Raw genomic sequence first — 27862 nt, forward strand, 5'->3', positions numbered from 1 at the left:
AGGAAGTGAAACTTTTAGCCTTTGTGAACTGCTGGCACCCTTGAAATAGTTACATCAAGTTGTGCTCTTAAAATTACAAAAAAAGTGAAAGATACAGAGTAGACACAAGTCTGTTGGAAGTACTTCACCTTGTCTAGGTGCTGGGCATTTGAAAGTTCAATTTTTTGTGTGCTAAGAAAGGTGATGCTTCAAAGCCCTCTGCTTCTTTGAGTACAAGGCATTCAGGCATTAAAGTTAAATTACTAGGCATTACATTTCTTGTAAGAGGACCATTGTTGGCTCTCCATGGCATGAAAGGCAGATAGAGGTGAGGATGAAACATCCAGGAATGAGCGTTAACAGAGTGCTAACCTCCAGGCATGGCCGCTTAGTGCCACTGTGTGTGCGATGCATGCCGTAGGTAATATCAGATGTCAACAGCAATGTTAGTAGCTCTCTACAGCACTAACTTCACCTGCAGACCTGTCCTTCATCTGCAGGTCTACAAAAGAGATAGAGGAAGGAGCCTTTGTGACACAGAGTCTGCATGAGAATAGATTATCTTTAGGGCCCTGGACTTCAGATGCCATTGCTTTTCACCCTCATCATGCAGACAGCTTTAGAGAGGTGTTGGATCTAGCTTCTTGGCTGACCAGGGGCAACTGTACCGTGTACAGGAATAGGAGACCATCCACATGCTGCTTACACTCAGGGAAGTTAAGAGTGTACAGCAGTTACAAAAGACAGTCTGTATTTCTTAAATTTATTGTCTCAGTTGCCTTCAGTATTTACATAAATGCACATATTTAGTATTTCAGTAACAGAAATAACCCTCATCTGGTTCTTTACACCTTTAAATGTTGTGTCATATAAGAGGACTGGGCTGAATTAAAGCACATGGACAAAGGGCAATCAGAAGCAATTGTACTGCCTGGCGTTCTGCAGTTCTGGTCCGTGCTTCTTGTGGTAAAGCAGTGTTATTCATGATGGTCATTTGCCGCTTCTGCAATAAAGCAGTGAATAGATTCAGCGAACAAATTAGACATGGTCATTATTGTTTCTGGCAAGGAGATTTTTGAGCATTGTTCGAAAGCAAGGAAGAAGTAGAGAAGAAGCAGCTCCTATTAGAATGTGACTCTCTGGAATTAGTCTATGATGAAGAACAAGGTTTTATGCCACAATTACAACCATTCTGTTTGTACCTTGCAGTGAGCCACCTTTATGGATTTGGACTGATGGACGCTGAAGCAATGGTGATAGAAGCAGAAAAATGGACAACAGTCCCTCCACAGCACGTGTGTGTGGAGAACACGGATCGACAAATCAAGTAATACCCGCTGCCAAAACTCTTGCTGGCATAAACTTATGGAAAGAAATTGGGTATAATTTACCCCTCCGTTGCGTTTTGTATAATGTGTCATTTTGAAAGCTATACTGGGGATTTCTGTCACCTTCACACATGCCAAGTCATTTGCCTGCAAACATGGTTACCTGTAGTGCTTGGAAAAAGGCCCTAGTTTAAAGGATGCCCCAGAAGTTGAAGGTGTAAAACAAGCCAGGCTGGATATGACTGATTCTGGTATAGATGATGCACCAGAGAAGGTTTGGTTGAGTGCACTGCAGTCACCTTTGTAAGATGTATACAGACTTACCAGTCCAGGATCTAACAAGGAAATACTCTTTTCATTAAAACACTGGATGGTATTTTTTCTCTCAAACAGCCTCAGGAAAGTCTCTAGCTCGGAGGCTAAGACTAAATTGCTTTCCACTTACTAGGATAGGGTCTTTTCAGAACCAGGCTTGAAAGCAACGTTCTGTATGTGCACTCTGTGGATATAGAGACAACATCGGTCACAAGGCACACTTACAAAGCATTAGGATTATTGTTTGATAAATATGCTTGGCAGGCTTGATCCATAACTGGTATAGTCTGCAAGGATGTCGTGCCAATTTAAACAAGCTGAGTCAGATGGCATTTAGTACAGTTAACATGTAATACTTGCTATTACGTAAGCAAGGACTATGGCTATGCCAGGCATTTCCTGGGGCTTAACAACCAGCTGTGATCCCATGACAATCCGAACAATTCTCAGCTGGCCACTAATCCACAAAAATGCTCTGTCCTAAAGGCTTATTCCTATTACAGGTTTTTCACTGTCCTCTTTTAGCATGTGTACATGCTTAACAGAAAGCCAAGTAGTTGCCATTAGCTGCAGTAAAATAATTACCCTGTGGTGATAGTTTCAGCTAGGAATTAAGTGTTAAAGCTAACGGTTCTAAGCCACGGACTTCTCAGAAATAATTGTCTAACACTCATACACTACTAAGAAAAAAACGTGGTTGTCTTACGTTACAGAACAAGCAAGAAATGCTGATGTTGTTTTATATGCTTGTATTATAGAACAATACGACCTGACAGCATTGTCCGTTCAATTTACAAAGCCACTGGCTGTTCAGATAATCCTAACCACCATGTGATCTACTTGGAGCATGTCATCGTACGCATCACTATTACTCACCCTCGACGTGGAGACTTGGCAATTTACCTAACCTCTCCTTCTGGAACTAGGTCACAGCTCTTGGCCAACAGGTATAGTATGACAACACAACTTCATACTCCAGTCAGCATGCAGAGCCTGCACTGAGACTGCAGCATCAGCAAAGAACAGTCAAGTTGTTACAGTAGGTTCGCTGGCAGACACAGGCTAATTATTTTTTCACAGAATCATGGAATGCTTTGGGTTGGAAGGGACCTTTAGAGGTCATGTAGCCCAACCCCCCTGCAATGAGCAGGGACATCTTCAACTAGACCAGGTTGCTCAGAGCATCATCCAACCTGGTCTTGAATGTTTCTAGGGATGAGGCCTCCACTACTTCTCTGGGCAATCTGTTCCAGTGTTTCATGTGTTCCAGTGTTTCACTGGCAGTGTTTTTCTAAGAGAGATAAGGAGAGTGAAGTGCAGATGAACTCAAAGGTGGCAATCGCTGTCTGTAGTGGTAGGAGAGTAGGCTGTAAAACTGTTGAAGGACATCATCTCCAGAAGAAAGATTAGTTCATTTCAATAGTCTTCTGTGTCTCACCAATCATTAGATAGCTGGAAAGTGTGAATAAAATAGTAACAGGCTCAGTGTTACAAAGGAAGCTGAATGGAAGTGTGTTTCTACATACTATTGGAACTTATTTTTCAATTTTCTCCCTTCTTATCCTCTGCTCACAAATCAGACAAAGTAGTAGTTCTCTACTACTATTTCCTTTAAGCTTTGTGAATATGGTTATCACTACTGATGTTACCAATTTCCGTATAGTTTTTTCCCCTTGCATATTGAAGTAATGTGTTCAACCCATGAAAGGCTCCTAGTAGGACAGCAGCACTGAGAAGTTGCACTAGTACTTTGAAGTTAATGGGTCCATTTGTAAACAGCCTATTAAAATTTTTGAAAGTCAGCCTTTTCCTTCATCCCACAGATCTGTGATGGATACTTGCTTTTGAATGTCCACCCAACAATGTAACAACAACCACTAAGAAAGATTAGTCCTTTTTCTCATCCTGTCACCTCTGTGTTGTGTTCTTGGAGAAACTGTGACAGTGCAGCAGATTGTCTCTTTTTCTCAAGACTGGACTCAAGCAGGTATCCCTTTATCCAATGCAACATTTCCAGCATTAGTGCCATTTGAGTTGCTGGAGATGAGGTATATCATTAGTATTTGTCCTGAGCATATTGGAAGACTTCCCAGTGGTATTTCTATCTCTCTGGTCTACTAGCAGAAATTTTCTTGGAAGAAAACATTGGCGGTCCTTCCCAAATAAATCTTGCTAGATCAGTGATAAAAAGCACTGCCTCCTTCCTACCAGAGATTGATAAAGCACTAAGAAACCTCAGAAACCTTTTCAAATTCTACCCTATTTCCAAGTGTGCAAAAAAGTTACAGTTACAATAAGAAATGCTTCTATACTTCTCCAGTTGGCTAGAAAATATTCTTCCCGATGGGACGATAGTATGACAGGGAAATTTTTTTCCTTGGTGACTAGCAGATTTAGATGACTGCAATTCTGCTGGACACACAACATGGCTCCCACACAAAAGTTGATGTTAGCTGATGTTATATACCTCAGAAACAGCAAAAGCTGCTGTGTGTCAAACTTATGTCATGAGAACTTTTCTGCTATCACACTCAAGTCTTCAGAAAAATTTATGTCCCCAGTCCTACTCTTCAGGGCTTTTAATGAATCGGGAGTGCCTGCTTTCCAGACTGCCTCGTCATCCACTTTCCCCCAGCCAGACTTGTTGATACAGTGACTGCCTAGCGCTGGAAGCTTCCATGTCTTCCTGTCCCTCAGTGGTAGAAGGACTAATGTTTCCTCTTGAAAGGAAAGACCTCTTTTGAAGACAGGTGGATCTCAAATGGACTTGGTACTGACAGAAACATAAATCCATATTTTCATTAGAGATTAGGTTGGTTTGAAAGAAAATATGTGCCGAAAATACTCTTCAAGCTGTAGACATCAATTCATCAAATGCAGACAAAGTAGCCCCAAAATTTTGGGGCTGTCTAGAATATGTCCTGAGTTTCATTATGAGTGTTTGTCAGTGCCTTGCTGCTAAAGCACATGGGCACACACATCTGTGTATTTCCCTGTTGTGGTTTAACTCACTGCTACACTGAACAAAGAATTTGTCCTCTGCTAACCAGTGCAGAGGCAGACGTGTACCCTCTAAGCAGTTATGAAACAGGCTTTTGTTCTTCTGTCTGAAGAAATCCTTCTTTAGTTTTCTATTCTATTTCCATGCAGCAGTTCTTCCATGCTTCAAAATGAAAAAAATTATAAGTCCTCCAAATAGGTATCCAAACAAAACAATCTCGTGTAAACCCAGTGGTCTTAACACAGCTAACTTTTGGCTCTAGGCTTTCATGTCTTGCAGCTGACTCACAGCAAGTGGGAGATAAAGACATTCCAGTATTCACAGTTTGCCTCTGGTGATGATTGGTACATGGAATAGGTACAAAGTTTAATTCAAGCAGTCTCTTTGTAACCCCTTCACCTTAGAATGAAATTATTTTCTGTACCTGTGGTACGAAGAGAGAATGCAGATGTATCTATTAAAATAAGGTGATATTCAGCTGTTTCTTATCCTGTACTGTTAGAAGGCTAACCAGAAACCAATGAAAGGCCTTTCAATGTGTTGCTGCTTTCCAGAAAAACTAAATTATTCATGACATAGTTAATACTCATACAGTCGCATCGTAAATTCCCTTCGCATGCAAGCTTCAGAGATATACTGACTTCTCAGTCACGTTTGGCTGAAACAACTCTAGGCTACTAATATTAAGGAATAAATGTATTTTGCAACCCTTGGGTCTGAAATACCTAGAATCTTCACAAGGCCTATCTTATGGTAAAGTGTTGGATACAGGCACAGTATTTTTCAAATTGGTATTTCAAGGCTTGTTTTTTTGATCTTGCTGGAAGAAGTCTTACAGCTTAGTGGTCTTGCAATTAGTAGTATACTGACTGTTGTTGAGTGTGTATGTTCTAGCATCATGTTACAAAATAAAACTCCGAGTAGGAATATTGTTATTCACTGATATAAGACTTTAGTTATGAGGCATTTGATTTTTAAAGTATTATTGATGAGGGCATCAGAATGAATGCATTCAAGTACAAGTAGAATACAGGGATGCATTGGCAGCAAGCAGTTTGGGGTTTTTTTTCTGTAAGCAAAGGTCCCAGAGGCTGTTGTACATTGCTGCTACCTGACTGAGATGCTTTTCTCAGACATGCAAGACCTTTTAATGCACACATACATGATTAATAGCAGCAATACCAGCTGTTTTTACTGAACCCAGGGAAAACCTCATTGCTTTACCATTACTCATCTGGGTTTAATTTGAAACAGTTTGCTGGTAAAATGTCTTAAAGTGCAAAAGGTATATTTTACACATGTGCACTTCTCCACCAATTCTGGAAGAAGAGTCATTGTGTAGTTTCTGGTGCATTGATGACTAGGTCCCTCAAGGCAATATCTTGCCTTTTTCCTGCATATTTTATCCTTAATGTTGGCATCCCCTAAAATGACTTCAGTAACAAAACTTGTTAGTCAGAGGCGATGTGGATTCCTTTGCAGGCATTTGGTGGATTACACTGTCACTGGCTTGAGCCTCATATGCATTCTTCAAAAACTGCATTACAGGGAACATCTGCTTTGTTGTTTGGAAAGTACTAAACATGATTACATTGGATACTGCAGCAGAGGAAAACACAGGCTTGGAAAGTGCTGGCTGGTGTGAGGATGAGGCTACAGTTAAGTCCAAAGGGGAACAGTATCCCCTTTTTGAAAACAATTGGCCATTGGATTTGGCAGCATGGGTTTCTGAGTGCTTTTGAGACTTATCAAGGTCAGTTTTAACAAACACTCAGTACAGGGTGGGTATGGAGGAGAAGCTAAATACAAAGAGGACAGAAGAAGCAAACAGGGCTCGTTTGTCTCCCACTGAAGTCATGGCTTGTTTAATTCTTGCCCTTTAAATTTAAAGCAGCTGCTGCCATTCGAACTGCGTAACTGAAATTTTTTAGCCACGTGGTGGCAAGTTTCCAGGCCACTAGCTTCCTATGCTTATATGGCAGACATTAATAATACCTCTGTTCAGTAACAAAGGGAAGTATTTTCATGACCATCTTTTTCCTATCTTGAAACCTCAGATAATCAGCAAATTTTAACAATACCCTCCTCTGCGGGAAACTCTTAGATCAAAAACAAGCTATTCTCATCTAATCTTACTTGCTGGTTTGCTTCATAAAAAGTCTTGGTGATCAGAAGTAGAGGAAACCTTTTCTTTATAGGAGCACATTTTGATTTCTGGACCAGTCCGTCTTACATCTTTATTGCAGTTTACACATTATACTCTAATAACAAAAACAACATTTTATGTTTCCAAATATGATGAAAAGAATAGGGCCAACCATCACGCTGAGTCTCACTGTTACCGTAGCTGAAAAGAACTCTGTGGTGGTATTATTAAGTCCAGGATGAGCAAATAATCCTCTGTTTGTACTATGTCTACAGGATGAAGCAGTTATCAGAAAACTATTTCTCCCAACTCGTACTTGCTGTTTTCTTTCATTCAGGTTGTCTATATAATTTTTAACTTTTTTGGGGTGGGGGTGAACAGACATCCCACTACCCTTCTACCAACCATTCTTTGAACCGCAGTTGCAATGTCAATACCTCTAAAAATCTTTTGTTTTTGTTATACCCAGCAGTATTAGCAGTAGATAGGGTGGGGAGCTCTGGGGGTACTACAACCAATTTAAAAAAAAAGTAAACTTGTTTTGGTACTACAACCAATTTAAAAAAAAATAAACTTGTTTTTTAAATCAAAGAGAATAAAAAATACTGTTGATCTACTCAGCTCTGCCAAAAAGGCTAACAGGGTTTATGTGCAAAAGAGCCAATGAATGCATGTAAGTGATGCTATCCTCCATGTAACTCTAAAATTGATCCTAGAACTTGCTCAAAGGAAAATGTGGAAGAAGAATGAAGTGCAATATAACTAAGATTTAGAGTGACACATGCTTGCCTGATGACTCAGCCTAGTAAGGAATTCATCAGGGATCTGCATAGTAGGCATATATTGGCTTTTAGAATTCAATACCTCAAGTTCAGTTTCAGTGGAAGATTAGAACCCGTCATTAAAAGTTTGAATTAATTTGCAATAGTCAAAGCAGGAGTGACGACAAGTGGCTAAGGACATATTTAGGAACCAGCTAAATGTCTCAGCTTCTGAGGTTTGTATTGAATCGAATAGAAAAGAGAGGAGCTGTCTAAGACAGACTGAGGAAGAATGCCTAGGATTTCTACTTCCTGCAGATAGGTTTGCCCCAGCTACTGTAGTGAGAACGAATTAATTTTTTCCCAGCCTTTTGAAAACGAGACCTAACTCAACCTTACTGTAATACTACACTGAGTTTCATTTGGAATAAACTGGATTGTTTGATGGACAGTCAGTGTTCCCTGACTTTTCAAACCTAGGGTAGGGTAGGAAAAGTCTGTATATATATCACCAGGTTCATTCATGCTTTTCCATCAGGATTTCTTCCTGTTTAGATTAAGGTTTCTGAAGGTATACTGCAAATTCAATAGCAAAGCACATACCACTTTTAAGAAGACATCTATAAGGATCAGCCACACAGCTGGCTGACCAGTGTGGTGTGTGGGTCTCAGCAGCCTGACATGTGTATATGTCAAGATGGAGCATTTCATGCAGATAACATGTAGTCTCTGGGGAGAAACTCTCCGTATTTAAAGATGATCGCTGCTGTACTATCCACTACTTCAGGATGGCAGGCACTGTACTCTATTGTTCATGCTACTTTTCTCGAAACAATTGTGACAGGTCAGAGATCTCCATTGCTTTGTAAAATTAACTGTGATAACCAAATGTAAAATGGAAATTAAAAAAAAAAGTTTATGCACACATTTTAAACACGTCTTCTTTAGACACACGTTCAGAAGCTTTAAGTGATCTTCCCTGACACATGTAGGTGAGAAAGCCTCTGAAGTGCCTGTGTGCTTTCTGACCATTTCTTTTTTTCCTGAATACTTCAGTGCAGGTGGGCAGTAGGGTCCTGACTTGAGTCAGTTTGAGCTGTCTGCAGTTCCTCAGGGGCTACATCTCACAGAGAGCTGGTGGTTGAACCCTGTGGAGAAGAGCTGCTCTAAGGAGAATAGCTGACCCAAGCATTTTCAGGTGTGCAGCTCAGGAAGGCGGTCTGTACTCTTTTCAAACTGTAAGCTCACTTCAAGTCCTGTGACCAGTTAGACTAGTGGGCAAGGGCCACCTGCCTCTCAGGCTGCCAATTTAGTAGGCTGGAGCATAAACAAAGACTGCTGCTACAGGGGACAAAATAGCCTTCTCTTGCCAGCTACTTCGCTGCAGCCCCAGCCACCAGCCAGTGCAGGGCTTCCTGGCTCTTGCTGTGGTCACTTCAGTATACAAGCATGGCTGTCGGTCAGGTGCTACTGCACCTTCTGAAATAAAAAAAAATCTTGATAATAAAAAAGCTCCTTTTATGCATTTACCTTTTATTGTTCGTGATGGGTGATGATAGTGTTACCAAATGGATCCCCTACCCATACTGTCTTACCTCACACGAAATTAAAAATTAAAACGAATGAAAACAGATTTTTCAGAGCATTTAGGAACTTAGAGATTCCTCCCTAAAAAGCTAGCACTTGGTTGTTTTTTTAATGCTAGGAGATTTAACTGAGAGAGACTAGCCTAATGTTCCCACTTGTGGAATTCCAAGAAAGTGGCTAATGGTTTTCCTCTGGGTCTAAAATTTGATTACAGATGAATATTGCTGCTTGAAGTTGTATTCTTAAACAGAAAGGTGATGCAATTTCTAGGCTGAAGTGGTGGCAGTGGAAGAGGCCAGGACTCTGGAATTTGTTTTAAATAAATAATTATTTTACTTTACAATCTGTAACATATATGATCTTACATAGACCTACATATGATCATATGATGAGTATGTCATAAAATTTCTGAGAGAGAGAAGAGTCATTATTTTTAAATGTAATGCTGCTCATTGTAAGCAGCAGCCCATAATTAGTTTCTCTGGATATAGTCAGTCATGTAGTCACATCCACCCTAACTTAAATGTCCTGTTACAAAGAGAGGTCACCTGAGTAACTGAGCGACAAAACTGGCATTCTGTTATGGTGAAGTTAACAAATCAGTTATAAAGATTCTGATTCTTTTACTCACTTGAAAGGATGTTACATGCAGAAGTACAGATGTTGCAGATGTATATGATCATGGTCACAAAAATTATTGGATTATTCTAATAATCTTGTTTAATTATTTCAATCCATAATAACCTGTAATAGTTAACTAACAATTCATCAGACAATATACTAATAATTTACTAGTCAATGATAAGGTTCATGTAAGTGTACCCTTGATATGAATTTTCACTCAGTATTATCTGACAAGTAACAAAATCAAGTAGCTATCTGGAGTGGCTCCATGCTCCTTAAAAAGATCCTATTCCATATGTATTTGTTTCTGAATAAGGAAAAGTACACATGAACATTTGATCATTTCATTCATTCATTTAATGCCTCTGAAAGGGAAATCCATCTACTGCCTCACAGGTTCTTTGGTTTGAGAATTTAGTGCATAAGCAGAGCAACACAAAAATGCTTGTACCATTCAGTTTGTACAGCCAGCCTCTGCATTAGTATCTTTCAACTTTTATTTTAACTGTTCTTTCAATCTGTCTGCAGCTTTTTGACTCGTTTGTAGAATCTTTTGTAGAAACACCATTCATATATTAAAAGATTCTAATTTAAACCATACTTTATGAAATTAAATATTTCCCAAAGAAGCAGTCTTTCCAAAAACGAGTCAGTTTTCTATGAAAGCGTATGACCAGATTATTGCCATTTCCATGGATGGAGGTACGAAAGATTACACTATCAGCAATACCATGTTTTAGGTAAAGGTGTTTTTAAATACCTACGATAAAGTCATAAGAGATTATTGTCTCTTCCTCCCAAAACTATTTAAAAGAATGCTTCAATATTCAAATAGAAATCTTTACAGTAATTTAGAATTCCAAAGCATGACAATTAAACACCCTTAAAAAAAAATATACTGTGGGAAATATTAGACTAATTACAATGAAAATAAACAGCAAGTTGTGTTTCTATGTTTGTGAGTGGAAGCCCAGTGAATACAGAATTTACAATATAATTGCAGACTGCTTACATAATACTATATAATTTAGTTGCCACAATGACAAAGAGGAATATTGCTGCCTTGACGGATTGAGAAGGTGTTTAGAAATTAATACATTAGTTATCAGCAAAACACAGTCTGACAATTTGACTAACTGTTGGAAATAACCTACATAATGACTTATATCAAGCATACCCACATGCAAACACTGGGTAATAACTGCGGAATAATTTCTACCCTTTCAGTAAATGATGTGTGCTGTGTGTTTGTGAGACTTGCTATTTTCAAACGACTGACTTAACAGTGACATGAAACAGGCCAATTCTGCTGGCAGAATATGTATACACACATATAGATGCACACACAGAGAGGCAGAAAACTGCATCAGAAAATCTCACCCAATTATCAGTGAAACTGAAGCGTAATTCTAAATATATGTCTATATTTTAACAGAATGTTGTCAACATTAATAAAAAAGTACTATTATAGGCATTCATTTAAAATGGAAAAAACTTGCACAAATGAGAGCGTGAAAATCAGCTTTGGGCTGAGTTCTATAAAGTGCACCAGGCGAACAGGTCCATACAGGTCCTAATGCAGTAAGTGTGGATATGCAACACCTGACCCAAGTCTCTGACTGACCAAAGTTTTCAGCAAGAAGTATGGTATTTTGTTCACAACCTGTGTGACCATTTTTACCAGAAATTGACACATACTCACATTGCTACAGAAGTATCCTGCTTTCCCAGTGTCTGAACTTCAATATCTTTTGAGAATAAAACTTGAAATTCGCTTAGAATATAACAGTAAAGAATCAAGTGAGGGTAAAATACCATCATATTTTTGTAGCCTAATACTAGGTTTTTCTCTTTTTTTATTGAAAAGGGTTTAAAATCTATTGGATTTTCTACTGTAGAGATCTTGTTTTATGGAATATGTTTAAGCATAGCTATTACCTGTGACATTTTCACACATAAAGACCAAGCTGAAATAGTGATAAAGATATATATACATGCATGTGTATGTATATATAGGCATATATATAATATGCATATATGTGCATATGTGTAAAAATATGTGTACGTACATATATATATGTGCATGTATCTATATAGAAATATAGATACATACATATATATGAGGGTGTATATATATGTTTTTTAAAGCTGAGCTGTGCCATTTTATTGGAGACAACAGTCTGGATTAGAGCGTACATCCCATCAATAGCTTTGGGGTACCAGGCAACATTCTGTAACCACTGGATAAAAGTGAAAATTCTCTTGTGTCTTTCCAAAATCTCATAAATAAATTTCAGTTTTAGGTAATAAAACCTCTGGCCAGTCCTCCTTCCCCTTCCCCCATGGGATCAGCATCACATTGCAGCCTCAGAACTGAGCCCCCATACTAGAAATTGTCATAATCCAGGCCTAAGCTCCAACCTCTTCTCCAAAGACATGGGTAATTAAATTATGGTAATGTTGTTGGTTAGAGGAAAACACCAGATGCCGTTAGTCTCTCGATTTTACCCAAATTCAATTCTGTCAAGTGTTTGAAGAGAGTGATACCTTGGTTGTGTGAGGATTGAGACCACTGTCTTTTATTTCTTCAGAAGTCAAATATATTGAATTGCTAATATTGTGTCAGTCACTTAATATTTTTTATTGTTTTAAAACCCCTTTAAAGTATTCCAATCCAAAGCCAAAAATCAACATTACAGAAATTTTCCAACTTGAAGTTGTTCGTATTTGCATCGTGCTGTTAAAGCAACAGATATGCTGTATTGTGTGCAAGACACATGTGTCCCAAGACACAGGAATCCTACTAAACAGTATTAGCTTTTTTTTTCCCAATGAGTTCTCTTTCCATTCTCTTTCGCATTATGAGAAATGATGGCATGTAAAAATCTCTTTCATAAAAACAAAATGAAACTGTTGTATGTACTTAAAATATGTGTGGGGAAAACCATCACAAGTAACAGTATGTAAAGGCACAGATGAATAAACTGGTTAATTTATCATTCAAGAGTTTGCAGATGTGAAGGCTCAACTCCCCATCTAAGATTGTTCACTTTAAATAATGTCATTATTGATTTTAGGCTATTTGATCATTCCATGGAAGGATTCAAAAACTGGGAGTTTATGACTACTCACTGCTGGAGTGAAAAAGCAGCGGGTGACTGGATCTTGGAAATATGTGACACTCCATCTCAGCTGAGAAATTTCAAGACTCCAGGTATGACTCTAACCTTTATTTGGGCTCAGTGAATTCAGAAGAATTCTTCCAGTTGCTAATACTGCCTTGACTGTTTTCCACCTTTTATTTACAGCTGTAATATCTCACTGGTTTTAGTGTGAAGGTAGAGCTGTGAAGAGCATTATCTTGATTTCAGTTATCAATGCACTCTTTGTTTTTATGTTGCTGTTATTTGCCATTTAAGACACATGGTTCTCTTTTATTCTGAACTTACTTCTGGTTTCCATGGAGAATTCCATCTTCTCAGGGCTAAACTGCCCTTTTTCTTGCAGTCACATGTGTTCCCTTAAAGTATAAAAAGAGACTTTGCATTTAGAACTACATCATACCAGACATGAATTCTTCATGCAGACAGACCCCTGTACGATCTGACAGGTTATCAAGAGTCTGTGCTATAAGCAAAGCCAAATCTGTACTAGGTGGAGTTTTCAAAGAAAAAGACACAAAGCTGCATGAAGTGGCATGTGCCACCTTTGAAAGAAGTCATAGTATCTCCATATGCAGGCATCTGTTCCCTTGGATGTTGAATACAGATTTATCATACAAGTCTTCAACATAAGTTAGAGCAGCTCAGAGTTACTCTGCTGTATTCATATTGCATGTGACTTTCATGGCAGATACAGGGCCCATTTCTACTTCACCTATATCAGCTATATAGGGCTCAGAGGTTTATTTTCATGATGTTTTTCTTTGTATTTTTTGTCCTACCTATAAGAAAAAGTGGCATTTACTGGTGTTTACACATCTAGAAAATCCCACTATACAAGAGACAAAAAGTCAAGGCTTGGTTGCATCATGCTCCTGTGTGTATGGGCAGAGTGCTCAAATCTGGCATTTGTCCACTCACAAAGTGTGGTGCTAGTAAAAATTTTTGAGGCTACAGACTTTCTTCTGCTTTTAATTCCCACTGCACAGTTTAGTTTCATTTATATATTTCAGTATAAGCACTTTGACAGAAACAGAGATTGAGAGAAGGGCTTTCAAAGAGATTAATGGGAGTACATCCTTGCTTCTATTTGCTGGTTATGAGAGATGAGTATATACTTGCCTTTGGATTTACTGAAAATTTAAACTTTAAAAAACATTTTGAAATAGATACATTATATGCACACAAAAATACCACAGTTTATGCATGAATACTGAATATAGTCCTTCCTTTGGAGCCCCACATCAAAGTAAGTGAAACCCCTTAATAAAACAGGTAAAGGTGAAATATCACTTAAACAAATATTCTAGATTAAAACATGTTAGACGGATGAGTGCTACTGATGTATTAGAAATCATTTATCACTAAATCTAAATGAACACTTACTCTGATTGGACAGCATGTCAGAATGCAGTATTATGTTGGAAGTGACAAATCTAGTTGATTATTTTCTCATAGATAAAAATTAATTATAAGAATTCTACTATGAAATGTATTTACGATTACAATGATATTAGCAATAGAGTTAGTTTATAATTCAATGAAATAAAAGATACATTCCATCTCAAGCAGCTAAGTAAACTCACAAACCAGTAGGAGTTTTCTAACTGATTTGCTAAAAATCAGTTCTGCATCTTAATCAATTCTGCATCTTAAGACATAGACGTTAACTTAAAGTACTTGAAGCTACAAAAAATATATCTTCTTGAACTTAACAATAGGGGATTTTTACGTATGTTTGTTCCTGAATTAGTAGGTTATTGGAACTCATTAAAACTATTCAAATGAGCCTAGCTAAGTATAAGTACTTTTATTGTTTCTGCTACATGAAAAAACACACTTAAATAAACATTGACTGAAGTGCCAACTGAAGTGCTTAAAAGCTTTGAGTTTAAAATAAGAAAGGCTAGCATGATAGGGCATAAGTAGTTGACTATTCTAGAAGAATGTCAATTGTTTCAATTCCACTTAGTCCAAGAAAGGCCCATTCATGTTTCTGCCATCAGATACAGAGATGGACTACTTTGTCTTCCTCTTGCTTGAAATTTGGTTTGTTAAGTTATTCAGATTGGAATGAAAGCTATGTGCAGTTCACCTGTTCAAGGTAAATGTGCCTTTCTGGGCGGCCAGCCAGTCCAATCACTCCTGCAGCTCACAAACTCAGTAGGACTATTTCCATCATGACTTAGACAACACGTAACTTAATTTTAATCAGATTACTGAAAAGGGACAAAAATCAATGATTTTCAACTGCATCTTTCACTTGTTGCTCCTGATGCAGCTGAGAACATCTCTGTCTTGAAGGACAAGTTAGGGTAGCCCTGCTTGTAGCTCTTCAACGGAACCCAGTAGTTCATCCAATAGGCATGAAGGAGAGCTACAGTCCAACACATTTCAGCTATTCCCCTCTTCTCTCTTCCCTGGCACACTCTCTGTACTAAAGCCTAGAAAAGAGGTAGCATAGAGCCTGTTTTGCAAACTGTTCTTCCGGTCTATTCTCCAGACATCTTTTACAGCTCTTTTATGTCACCAGGACAGTCTAAAAGTGGCCAGCTATATTTCCATCTTTACACTTTAAAGCCTGTTCCTGCACACTCCTATTTTATATACATAGTTGTATACGTCTTACAGATTTATTGATTTCAGTACTTTATATATACTTTTCTCAGTGCTACAGTGGCTAATCTCCTGGGACTGATTTCTTTTCCTCCATGAGGACTAAAGCCTAAAGACCCAGCTCTGGAAGAAAAGGGACAGTAAGGCCAAGGGACGTGGAGAAAGCAGACCTGCCCAACCAAGGGTTGTAGAAGAAGCTGATATGCTGATGGAGAGCTTGCTCTTTACTCTCTTAACTGGAATGTGACACAGTGCTTGAGACTAGTTAGGTTTTTACACGCATTTGGATTTCACAAGATGCAGACAGATTGTGAATTTGGATCCTGGTTTATTGTATACTGTATAATAATACATCCCCCAGCGTTCTAGAGCTGTGGTTACCCTGTGATGGAAGCTGTCCAGTAACACTTCCATTCAGAAAGATTTGAAAGCGCCTGCTGTGTATTAGTGGTGGATAAAACTCAGCTGCTTGGGCATGTTGGGGTTAGTCTCCACGCTGAACAGAATGTGAAGTAAACAATTGGTGCTTAAAGACAATTTATAGTGCCTCTCCGATTTATCACCGTAGCCTGCAGTTTATCAAACTGATATCACCATCGTGCCTATTTCTTGTTTCTGTTGTGTGCATGTTTGTTTAGCTATTGAAAGGTCTTATAATTAAGAGCTGCAGTTTTCCTGTAATCAGATTGAGAACAAAGAGCCAGCATGTCATCATATGCCTGCATTGGCAAGGTAATGCCACATCTGTTACCCGTAAAGAAATGCAGGATCCGGTTTATAAAAGTAGTGCATGTGATTTCTGCATTTAATTCTGTAGAGTTTATGGAGGTGGACGTATGCTTGCTGTGAGACACTGTGATATACCCTTTCTCCTGTACATACAATATGGGACCTCTGTTACATACTAAATACAAGCAGGGTACAGGATTATTCTAGCCAAACTAAATGACAGAATCAGCCAAAAATGGGGAAAGAAAGATTTTGGCTTAAATGAGCCCATTTTGTTTATTCATCATAAAAGTCTGTGTGTATGTATATGTACTTACTTATTGAAATATTTTCATTGTGCAGATTAAACCTGCCTTGAGGCAGACTTCATTTATTTGCTGGCAAGTCACATGAATTTTTCCCCTCTTTATTTACTAAACCATTCTTAAAATGCTACTAATCTCCTGAGAGACCCTGCATTATTCCCGTTACTGCCCTTTTGCATTAGGCATGCATTCAAAGCACCAGTCCTTGCTGCAGTAATGTTAGTACAAGCCCTTTCAGGTGCTTAAAGTCCAGACACAATACACTGTGCCTGAGGAGTGTCTTTACCTGTGGTTAATTTTAGTGGATCCTTGCAAATACTTTTTTCTAGTGCTCAGTATTTTTACCGGTGTTCTGGAAGAAGTATAAAATCAGCCCTTGGAATGTTTAGTGATCTTTGGAGAATAATAATGATAAGGATGAAAAGATCTGAATAACTTAGCAAAACACACATTTTTTGATTGCATCCAATATATTATGGTTCATATACTGTAGAAGTGGATTAAAACACAGAAAGGACAGAGACTGTACATGGATGAACTGTAGCTTTGAAATGGCTGTTGAGATGACTGCATATCGGGTTAAAAATGAGCTCCCTGTGTGACTCATTTCCTAATTTTTTTTTTTTGTACGGACCCAGCCAAATCATTCTGAAGAACATTGACAAGTAACTTGATCCCCACATGTCTATACAGGAAGAAAATATTTGATTTGGGTCTTTTTAATTTAGTGGAGTCTAAAGAGCTACATGGCTGTGGGCTGGAGGTTGGAAAAAACAAATTGGAAATAAAGTGCATGCAGTTTTACAGCCAAGGTAATTAGCCAGTAGTTTGGCAGCAGGTGTGGTAGACTCTTCATCGGTTAATTTTTCAAATCAGGATTGAATGTCTCTGTAAAAAAACGTAATGCTTTGCTTTAGGTGTGAAAAGTTGGAAGATATTGTGTGAAACAACTGTCACGTGATGTAGTCTGTTGCCTATAGTTTCTTCTCAAAAACTGAGTATAGAGCAGAGAAGGTTTCATATGAAGTGTGGAAATTTCTGTCCCAGAAAGATTAAATTGGGTTGGTAAGAGACAGAGAGATAACAGAGATTTCTATCTTTAACCCCAGAATAAACCATTTAAAAGAATTAGGGTGTCATCTGTTGGGTAGTGGTTTTGCTTATAGTTGCTTACCGCTTGAAGGATGAACATAAAAACAGAGAAATAATATATTGCCGTGGTCATGTCAATGGAGGATACAAGATGACATTGGGAAAAATACAGAAAATCACTTACAAAGGTCAAAGTGATTTCCTTGCACAGGTTGAAAAAGTCCAAGTGAATAATATGAAAGCTCAAATTACTGCATATTATTGAAATGAAAGCAGAGAAAGATTGCTTGAATTTAATTTTACATGAAGTATACTAAGAGTTTTTCTGGAGAAGAGGCATAACTGCATTACATTTCTTTTTAAATAGTAGTTCTAATAGAAGAGTATTTTAACTACAAAACAGCCTCCAAAACAGGATCTTTCAAAGTCAGAAAATAAATACTTCCTGGTCCTCTGTTTCCTTTCTCTTCTGATGAGAATTCGACATTTACAACTAGCTACTGCAACATAGATAAATATAATCGAGAGAATAGTATTAGACGAAACTTACATTCCACCTTTTCATGCATGGATGTAGTTTTTATTTATCATTACTTTAGGCATTATTTCAGGCCTGAGTCCTTTTGCTCTTTCAGAGAATTAATTCACTGGGTAGTATAGACAGAAAGGTGGGGACTGGAAGTTCACACTTTGTGTCGTGACAGCCTGAACTGATGACTTGATATACATTTATCTTTTCATTCTTCCATAAAAACAAACTTGCCAGTTTTTATAATGCTTCAGGCAAGCAAACAATTTTTTCTTGCTTCATTCAAGTACTGAGAGGATGAAATATTAGCGATGAATGCAGACAATGCAGTGATATATCTGCCAAATAGCAAGGGCAAATAAATAAGAAATTATACTGGTTTTGGAGGGGAGACTCCTGTTCTACCATGAGCATTTTAAAAGAAGTTGCTTCCTGTTCATTGATATGTGTCCTGTAAGGCAATGAAAAGTACTCTTGAGTAATAAACAAAATGTGATCCCTTTCTTAAGTCAGAATTCTGAATACAGATAGTTAGCTAAAAGATCTTATATAATAATTACTGGATAATTAATGTTCTGAGCCATAGTGAAATCCAGAGCAAAAACTCCTTGTTTAGTACCGTGTACATCTTCCAGATATATCTATGGCCAAAGGTTTTGTTATTTATTGTTTATACTGAGTTCAACGTGTGGTGCAAACTTTTAGTAGACCTATAAGAGCCTGGAGCACAATGAAAATACTGTGTAAAAATCTGATTGGAGAAAGGCTTTCTCAGTTTATAGTGAAGCAGCTGTCTGTATTAAACTGAAGACACTTATTAGAAAAACAGTGTCTTCCATACCTACTCACAAAGTCGTGTTTATAAGTGATACGTTTCTGTAAGACATGGAAAATAGAAATGGTTTCTAAAACTAGATTTTAAATCTTTAACTTCTAGGCAAATTGAAAGAGTGGTCCTTAGTACTGTATGGAACATCCATTCAGCCTTATTCACCAAGAAATGATTTTCCAAAAGTGGAAAGAGTGCGCTCTAGTCCCGTTGAAGACCCTACAGAAGATTATGGAACAGATGACTATTCAGGTGTGTACATTCATTTGATGTGATCATGCATTTACTGAACACATAATAGGGTAAACATAGAGTTATATATCTTTAAGCTACACTTAGCATACTGTGAAGAATGCACTGATTTTCGTATAAACATATATAAAAATATATATACGTACATATGCACACACATATGTAGTGTTGTTTCTCACTGATCCCTGTAGAAGTTTTTCAGCCTTACTAGACTTTAATAGAGCTAGATTTTTGGCACTGCAAAATATGTCAAGTTGGCAGTTTCCTACATGTAATCCAACATTAGGAGCATCGTGTAAGATGGTTAGGACTGATGAATCTTAAGTATAGCTCCGGAAAGCAAATAGCAGGACAAAGTTCAATTTAGAAGTTTCTATTATTACAGTCTCCTGCCACAGCACATCAGAGCCGCAGTCCCTATTTTAGATTGAGAGCTGCTGAACTCCTTGTTTTGGTAGGTAATGAAACACTGCTATCTCTGCTGTAAAGGTCACTAGCTTAAGTTAGAAGCAAACTCACTTTACTTCAAGTTTACCTGATGTTAGGAGAAATTTCGAGGTGGCTGGCAAACTCGTCACATTTCATTCACAAGAGAGCAGTGATCCTGAAAGTTATAACTTCACCTAAGGGCTTTGTTCACCTACACAAAGGCAGGAGTTGATGGTTCTCTCCTTTCATAGCAGGAAGGACCTATTTGAAAACTGTAAACATAGAATCATAGAATATCTCAAGTTGGAAGGGACTCATAAGGAGCATCAAGTCCAACATGAATGCGGGTGAGATGGCAGACTTGCTGATCAGCAAGAATTAGCCGAGGCTTTTGCAGCTTATAGCAGCACAGAGGGAGGCGCATCTGGGCCCAGGTGGCTGTTTCAGTTGGCCTGTGGTAGCCACTCAGACCAGTTGCTACCCAGCTGGTAACCAGAGTAGCCACTGATCATGTTGTTCATCATTTATGTTGACCTGCTTGTTATAAGAGATTTTGCTAGTAGTTTCTTATTATGAATTACAGAAGCCCTTGCACATTTCTGAATAAAATTCAGAATGATCTGTTACTCATTAGGAAAGCATCTGTTTGGATCCAGAAATAGTTTCTTTCTGATAGATTCTGTAGAGGATGCCACACTTGCTAAAAATTATAAATCACTGTGAATAATTACCGAGGCCAGGATTTGCAAAGGTCTTCAGGTACTAAAAACTTCTCTTTTTGGTAGAGCCAAATTACTGTCTGGAATTCACATCAAACAAGGAAACAGAGTAATTGCATTCTGCATGAAAACACAATGTTTTGAGAGGTGGTAAGTAGTAAATGAAAAGTTTTAATCCCTTCCCACCCTGTATTCTGGTTTTATTACAGGACCCTGCAATGCAGAATGCAGTAAAGTAGGGTGTGATGGGCCAGGACCAGATCACTGTACTGACTGTCTGCACTACTACTACAAATCGAAGAACAACACACGGTAAGACCAAAAATAAAAAATCTTTATTTCATAGATTTCTTAGTGTATATCTTAACTTCCTTTCCTCTTCTCTTTGCTGCAGTCATGGATAATTCATTTTCCACTGAATTTGACAAATTTTCTTAGTAGTTGGAAAAAAAAAAAACTAGCTAATCAGAATTCAAACACCCTTCTTTGATTATTTCCCCATCTCTTGATTATTTTTTCATAAGAGGCTATATATATATATATAACTGTGATAGCTACAACAGCTTCTGTGATTGAGTTTGAACAAGACAGGAAGAAATGTAGATGGTCAAAAATGATACTGTGTGACTGTCTGACAAGGCACTTGCCAGTGAGATAATATGTGCTGTAGGGAATAAATGGAAGAGTCAGCTTGATGCAATGCTTTGGAGAGCTACATCTTAGTAAATACATGATCATTAGACAAGCAGCAATGCTGAGAAATACTTCTGCTTTGCAGTCATGGTCCAGGAATGTGGTGGCAGGTTATTTCATTAACGACTCTGCCTTCTCTTCCCTGCTGTCTGCAGGATCTGTGTTTCGACCTGCCCACCTGGTCACTACAATGCAGACAAGAAACGCTGTAAAAAATGCTCACCCAATTGTGAAACCTGTGTTGGAGGCCATAGTGACCAGTGCATGACCTGTAAATCTGGCTACTACCTGAATGAAGTAACCAATAGCTGTATTACCAACTGCCCTGATGGGTTTTACCTGGATAAGAGTTAGTATTTCTTATTGTTTCTTTATTGTGGGCTACAGAATTTGATATGGGGAGGTTGCTGGAATACTTACAAGCAGGAAAAGTGTATATTGATGCATCTATCTCTTATCCTATTCCTCCTGTTAAATTGTTGCCAAGTGTGATCAAGAATCTCCTCCTCCTCAAAAATCTTCCTTTATTTTAAAAACCAAGCTTAGTGGCAAGGTGTCTTTTCTGCTTGTGGCTGGGAATAGCAGAATGAGGGCAGTTCAGGAGCAAGTCAGCTGGAGAACAGAGCAGGTTATCACTACTCCAGAAAGGGACAGGCAACACCCACGTTCTGAACAAGAGGCATTCCCCATTACCCAAATTCAAACGATATGGCACCAGACAAAAGAGAGAGCGGAGGAATCAACCATGGCCACTGAACTGGAAAGGAAGGAAAAACATCTAAGGAAAACAGGCTCTTCAGATGTAAAATGTGGTGCGATTAATGTTTTGTGACAGACCTAAGTATCTGCAGTGATTTGATGACCCAAGAGCAGTAATTTTATGCCGTGTGAGACACCTGCCTTCAGTTTCCTCCTGTGATTGCCAAGTAGACTGCCCGTGTCTAATTTCCAGCTTTGGCTAGGAAAAATACTTAGACACATATTCAAACATGTGCTTAAATCTGCAGTGATTTCAGTTATATTTAAACACATCCTTATAAGGTAAATATGTGCTCAGGAGCTTTGTTCATCTAGGTACCTAACCTTTTGCATTCTGCATCATGAACCTGTGTGTTCATTCTCAAGAATTAGTAAAAATGGGTACTACTTTAAATCTTCCATGTTTCACTGTGTGAGAACTACTGTAAAGGGAATTTCTTTCCACCTAATTAAGATGGGTAGATGAAAATTTAGGATTAAATGGGAACATTGGGTTTTTCTTCTCAGAAAGGTACATGGCACTGCATCTCAAAAGACGGCAAGTCGGAAGAGAGACAGACATCTCTTACAGTAGGAAGCTCTTGACGTGAAAAGGCAGGTGTTAAGTAATTGATATGTTGACTTTGATGAGATCAGACCTGTTCATGCAGGTATGTCTTTAAGCACCAAATTGGGAAGACAGGGCAGGCTGCTTGCATGGAAAGTGTAAGAGGTAAATTGCAGGACAGCCTCTGGAACACATGGCAATCGTTACTGCATATCACTGCTATAGGAAAAGATGATTGAAGTCCATATTATAAAAAGTTAATGTAAATTTAAACTATTTATTAAGATTTTTTAATGATCTCAAAGCATATTTTTCTCCGGGTATAACTGTAACTTCAAATGTTTAGAAATAGATTAAACCATTTGATGTTTGATGGAAAAAGCTATGATAGGCAGAATTTAGCTATTTTAGTCTAGCTTGCTGCTTCCCTTCCTGATGCTAGTCTAGAAAGCAACAAGTCATGTAATAATATATCCATATAATTTTATTAAACATAACTGACCAAGGTTTTCTGGACTGTTTTTTGTTTTCCTTTGTAGATAAGATTGTTTGCCGAAAATGTAGTGAAAACTGTAAGACATGTGTTGAATTCCAAATCTGCACAGAATGCAAACATGGCCTAAGGTAAGGAAATGATGGGTGTCGCTAAATACAATACCTGAAGTGACTTGAAAGGCTGTGGATGCACAATTAAGAACATCAGATAGCTATTTAACCTTGAGTGGCCCTCATTTCATTTGTTCCATCACTGTTTAGTTTATACTGTAGTATTTTCTTGTGCCAGTTTGGCTAGCAATGGATTTTTAGAAGACCTTTCATTTCAGGTAAGATAAAAGCCACAGCCATGTGGAAAGCTGGCTTCTTCACTATTTTGACCTGCAGTGTGGCAGTCCAGGATTGTTTTAGAGGTAGAGCTGATGAATCATATTAATCTTTCTGATTCATTCCTGTGATAGTTATAAACAGTTTTCTTATCTTTACTGTATTTCTTCATACAACCAGTCATTCACTTAAATACCTCAGGCTCAATTCTGTTACAACATAGTGTGCACATATTTTAGACAGCAGTGGATATGTTTGCTTCATAGGGGGACTTTATCATTCTGGAAACTCATAGGTAAAACCTCCAAAGCAGCAGTACACATTTCAGGCTCCTTTATGAATGAATGACCTTTTGATCCAAGCAGCAAAGGTCAAAAATCCTATAAAATTCATGACGGAATGTATGCTGGCTTTATGCCATGAAAAATACTAAGTCAGTATTCAGTATCTGTAGGGGTTCTTGCAGAATACAAGTGTTCTGAGAATGTTTTAACACTGAGCTTTTACCTTCCATCAAAGTAGATTTTCATGTCATAGTAGAAGCTGGAGCTTGCTTCTAGGGCATCAATAGCTGGATTCCTTTATGTTTTGTAAAGGAATTCTGATTTCTGTGTATTTATGTTGCATCTAGATTTTCCAAGTGCCTGTGCAATTTTTGTAACAAATATCCCTATTTTTTTAAAAGTAACCCTTTGAAAAGGAAGTGTGATCTAATGGGAAGGAAAGCATGGGATCAGTTCAGAACATTGGTCTGTTCACACTCTCCTTGAAATACAAGTATCTGCTTCCCTTTTAAAATGTTGCTAAATTTGCAGTCCTTGTTAAGATTTTGGAGAATTTTAACAGACTCAGTGTGACCTTCTCTGTTTCTGCAAAATCAGTTCAGTAAATTAGCAGTTTAGAAGTTCCTGCAATGGGCAAGTATGTCAGGATACCAAAGATTACATAGATTTGGGACCTTATAGGACAAAGTTGCTATAGAAGAATTATGCCTACATTTTTTTTATTTCTCAGGAACTGAGTTTCCCTGTCCATTAACACAAACAGCAGCTTGTAGCACCACTGAAGAAAATAGACAAGTCCATTCAGTGGGGGAAGAGAAGGAGAAATTGAAATATAAAAATTCAAAAGAACCCAAACTTCACATTTTCTTGGGCAATATTAGCAAACTGATTTTTGGTAACATTTTGAAAAAAACACCATCTGTGTGGGTGTGACAGATAAATGAAGCCTTGCAGGACATGTATTTCATATTCCCCAGTTGTTTGAAACTTGCTCCGTTTTCTTGGCAGAGTTATCGATGGGCAGGGTTCTGGATGGGACTTGGGAGACCTGGATTGCAGTTCTGATCCTGTTACTGAGCCATTAAATAAACTTGGGCAAAATGTTAGTTTTCCCATCTGTAAAAACATGATAATGCTACCTGCCTTGTAAAGCACTTTGAGGTGTGTGACTGAGAAAAATAATAAGAAACCAGAGGTTGTTAGGTTTCTTGAACTGCTAATTTAATTTTTTTCTAAACTTGGACCATATGTACTCTTGAAAATTTCCAGTGGTGCTGAGCACAGAGGACATTTCCTGGATCCAATCTGTAAAACAGTGTTCACACTCGCTCAGGGTGGTTATCCAGAGAGCTGAAGAGCATTTGTAGAGAAATAGTTAAATTGGATGAAAGCTGAGGTTACACAGAAAATGGCAAACATGGCAGAGAAGTCCTAGCTTAAAAAAAAAAAACCTGCTGTAGGCAACTTATAGCATGAAAGTATAAACAGCTACTTAGAGGGAAGCATGGAAATGTGACTCTTTATGCTATTTCTTTTTCCTCTGTTACTCTTTCTTTTGTGCTGTCTCTCAAAAGTGCCTGCAGGCAGAATACCTCTGGCTGTAATCTTGACAAATCTCCCAAGCCACTCAGAACTGGCATTCAGTTAGGAGGTTTCAAAGGAAACTGCTACTGCAGAAAGAGGTAGTGATTTCCTTCACTGTGACTCTATTCTTAGCCTGTGCCGTAGCGTAGTACCAGGAGATGCTGCTGGTCTTTCAAGAGAAGCATGAGATCTTGCTAACAAATACCTTAGCATCTTTTTTAATGCAGTGGTGCTGACCCTGTGCCAAATTCCTTGTGGGTAATTGCATTTTACATGCCTGAATTTTTAGTACTCTTTGGCATTATTCATTTGTTTCTGTCCCCTAGTACTTGGTAGTATTTACAATGAGTTTGTAAACAGCTTATGTATTTCACTGTGGGCAAAACTGCATTTCATTCCCACTTGAAGTGATTGATGTCTCTAAATTTATAACATGATCAATGAAGGAAGCTGATGAATCCTGATACATGGGTACTTCTTTTATTAAGAGGGAACTACCAGTTTGTGCATGACCTTGTTGTCCTCTGTTGTTGTTATCTGCCCAGCCACTGTGCTTTTTTCCTTTTTACAATAGTTTGCATGGCACTAAATGTGCTATCCGCTGTGAAGAAGGAAAATACCATAATGGTAGAGAATGTGAACCATGTCACCGTTCCTGTGCCACATGTGCAGGTATCCCACTGGCAGTTATCTGCATTGTTTTCTTTTCTCTATGATTTTAGTTCTGATTTTATTCTGCTGTATCTATAGTTACAGTATAACGTGATTGTTGACATGTAAAAACTTAAGTCTCTTTGTAGTTCTTTAATATATTTTAAATGCAGCAGACTTCTTTCAGCTAACATGAAAATCTAAGTTTTCTAACTGAAAGTGTGCATATACGCTTTTTTCTTTTTTTTTTCTGTGTTTTTTTTTTTCTTTTTTCCTTTTTCTTTCAGTAGAGCTCATTCTGATTTCCAGTAATGCCCCCCATTTTCTTTCTGGGGTGGAATAATGACTGATAGATTTTGTCTGACAGCCACTTCTTTCAGAAGAAAGATATATTGAAATTATGAAATATTGTTTATTATAACCATGTACATTTATTGCTTGGTGTCACTGTTTGAAAGAAAGCAAGGCAGGGAAAACATAGTCTCTAAAATTACAAGATTTTGCTACAGTTAAAGGTGGTGTCTGTTAGGCAATAAGAGGAACTAGCCAGTAATATAGTATATTTTCTCTCTGGTTTAAGGTGCTGGAGTAGATGCCTGTATAAACTGCACACAGGGTTATTTTATGGAAGATGGAAGATGTGTGCAGTCCTGTAGCAGTGGTTATTACCTTGATCACTCTACTGAAAGTGGATACAAAAGCTGCAAAAGGTATGACCAGTGGCGAATATTTGTGTCTCATATTTTGCAGTATATTAACTATTACTGTGTTGAAAAAGGTAATACTTAAGAGGACATAAAACACTTCTGAAAAATATATTGCATGCTAAGCAGATGAAGGAAAAGTTGTGTTTCTTTATTTTAATCTGAGTTACAGTCATGCAGGTCTCCTAAAAGTGTTTTTTTTCTTGTAAGTACATGTATGTCCTTCACTTGAAAAAAGCCTGTAGTGAGAATCTAAGTAGATATGCATAGAAATGTAAAATTTACAAATCTGGCAGACGATCTGTATTTCTCCGTAACAAATGAAAATAGTCAAACTAGGATTTTTTTTAATTGCTAGTTAATTACTTTGCATAAAGACCATTTCAGTTCTTCAGCTTCATATTCACAAACATGGCACAAGTATATTACCAGACTGATGTCTAGAATAGCTTACCTGACTCATGTACAAATGAATGGAGAATCTTGGACGAGGCTGTGCTGTGCTGTACTGTGCAAGGAAGGGACATTTTTTTCTATTCCCTTCTTTGTTAAACAGATATCATTTGTTGCCCTTTTGGAATTATTTATTATTGACTCACTTTGAGTTCAGGGTAGGAAGGGAATAACAGTTTTTCAAACAAAAAAATAATTGAGACACAATGAAAACATGATGGAGCCAGAAGGATGATGAAAGGACTGAACAGCAGGTCAGTCTTTGCCATCCTGTGGCTTTAGTTTATGCCTTGCTGGTACATGTATACACAATCAACTTAAAACGTTTGTTGATTACTTCTGCATACTTTCAAAATGCTAGAACAATGCAGCTACCTAGTAAAAAACTGTGAACCGAAAATGGTTGCAGGAAAGTATCAGGACTGAGTTGAAGGGGGCATTAATTATTTCTAATTATTGTTATTGTTAGAGGAGCTGATACCTCTAGAAACAGCAAACAAACCCTTTGCAATACAGAAGAGGTCTCCAAGGAACTCTTGTATTTGGGGAGGCCGTAAGACCAATTCCTGACGTTGTCTTTCAGATGCGATGCCAGCTGTTTGGATTGCAGTGGTCAAGGAGACAGAAACTGTACGAGCTGTCCAAGCGGCTATAACCTAGACACTGGTGTCTGTGTAGTGGGAACAGTCTGCAAGGATGGTGAGTGCAATTCTCTGAAAAGATGCATTCTACCACTGGCAGCTTCTTCTTTTACATGTATTGGGTTGGTTTGGTCTGTTTCTTTTTTTTCAATACAGTCTTGATTTGAGGTCTACCTCACTTCTTAATTTTTTCAGGTTTATGAAAAGGAGAAAACAACATTTGCGTGTATTAATAAGATTAGTCACATCCGCTTTACCTGAATTATCCTATAATAGTTTTCCACCCTGCCAACACCTTCTTTTACTTCCTTCTCTGGTGTTC

General features: G+C 38.0%; 1 protein-coding gene across 3 annotated transcripts in view; it reads left to right on the plus strand.

The window, feature by feature from the left end:
- PCSK5 (proprotein convertase subtilisin/kexin type 5) overlaps nucleotides 1-27862 on the plus strand; it is a 260034-nt gene that overhangs the window by 164423 nt on the left and 67749 nt on the right. For 2 of the 3 annotated variants that reach the window (XM_075447030.1, XM_075447031.1), the window contains exons 11-20: nucleotides 1189-1306; nucleotides 2381-2569; nucleotides 12819-12955; nucleotides 19111-19254; nucleotides 20612-20714; nucleotides 21251-21444; nucleotides 22941-23025; nucleotides 25666-25763; nucleotides 26323-26452; nucleotides 27483-27598. In XM_075447030.1, the coding sequence (XP_075303145.1) occupies nucleotides 1189-1306; nucleotides 2381-2569; nucleotides 12819-12955; nucleotides 19111-19254; nucleotides 20612-20714; nucleotides 21251-21444; nucleotides 22941-23025; nucleotides 25666-25763; nucleotides 26323-26452; nucleotides 27483-27598 (1314 nt within the window). Of the gene's footprint in view, nucleotides 1-1188; nucleotides 1307-2380; nucleotides 2570-12818; nucleotides 12956-19110; nucleotides 19255-20611; nucleotides 20715-21250; nucleotides 21445-22940; nucleotides 23026-23225; nucleotides 23302-25665; nucleotides 25764-26322; nucleotides 26453-27482; nucleotides 27599-27862 lie in introns of those variants that run through there. The other variant, XM_075447032.1, reaches the window with a different exon arrangement.

The sequence above is a fragment of the Opisthocomus hoazin genome, chromosome Z (assembly GCF_030867145.1).
Source record: "Opisthocomus hoazin isolate bOpiHoa1 chromosome Z, bOpiHoa1.hap1, whole genome shotgun sequence".
In the NCBI taxonomy this organism is placed as follows: domain Eukaryota; kingdom Metazoa; phylum Chordata; class Aves; order Opisthocomiformes; family Opisthocomidae; genus Opisthocomus; species Opisthocomus hoazin.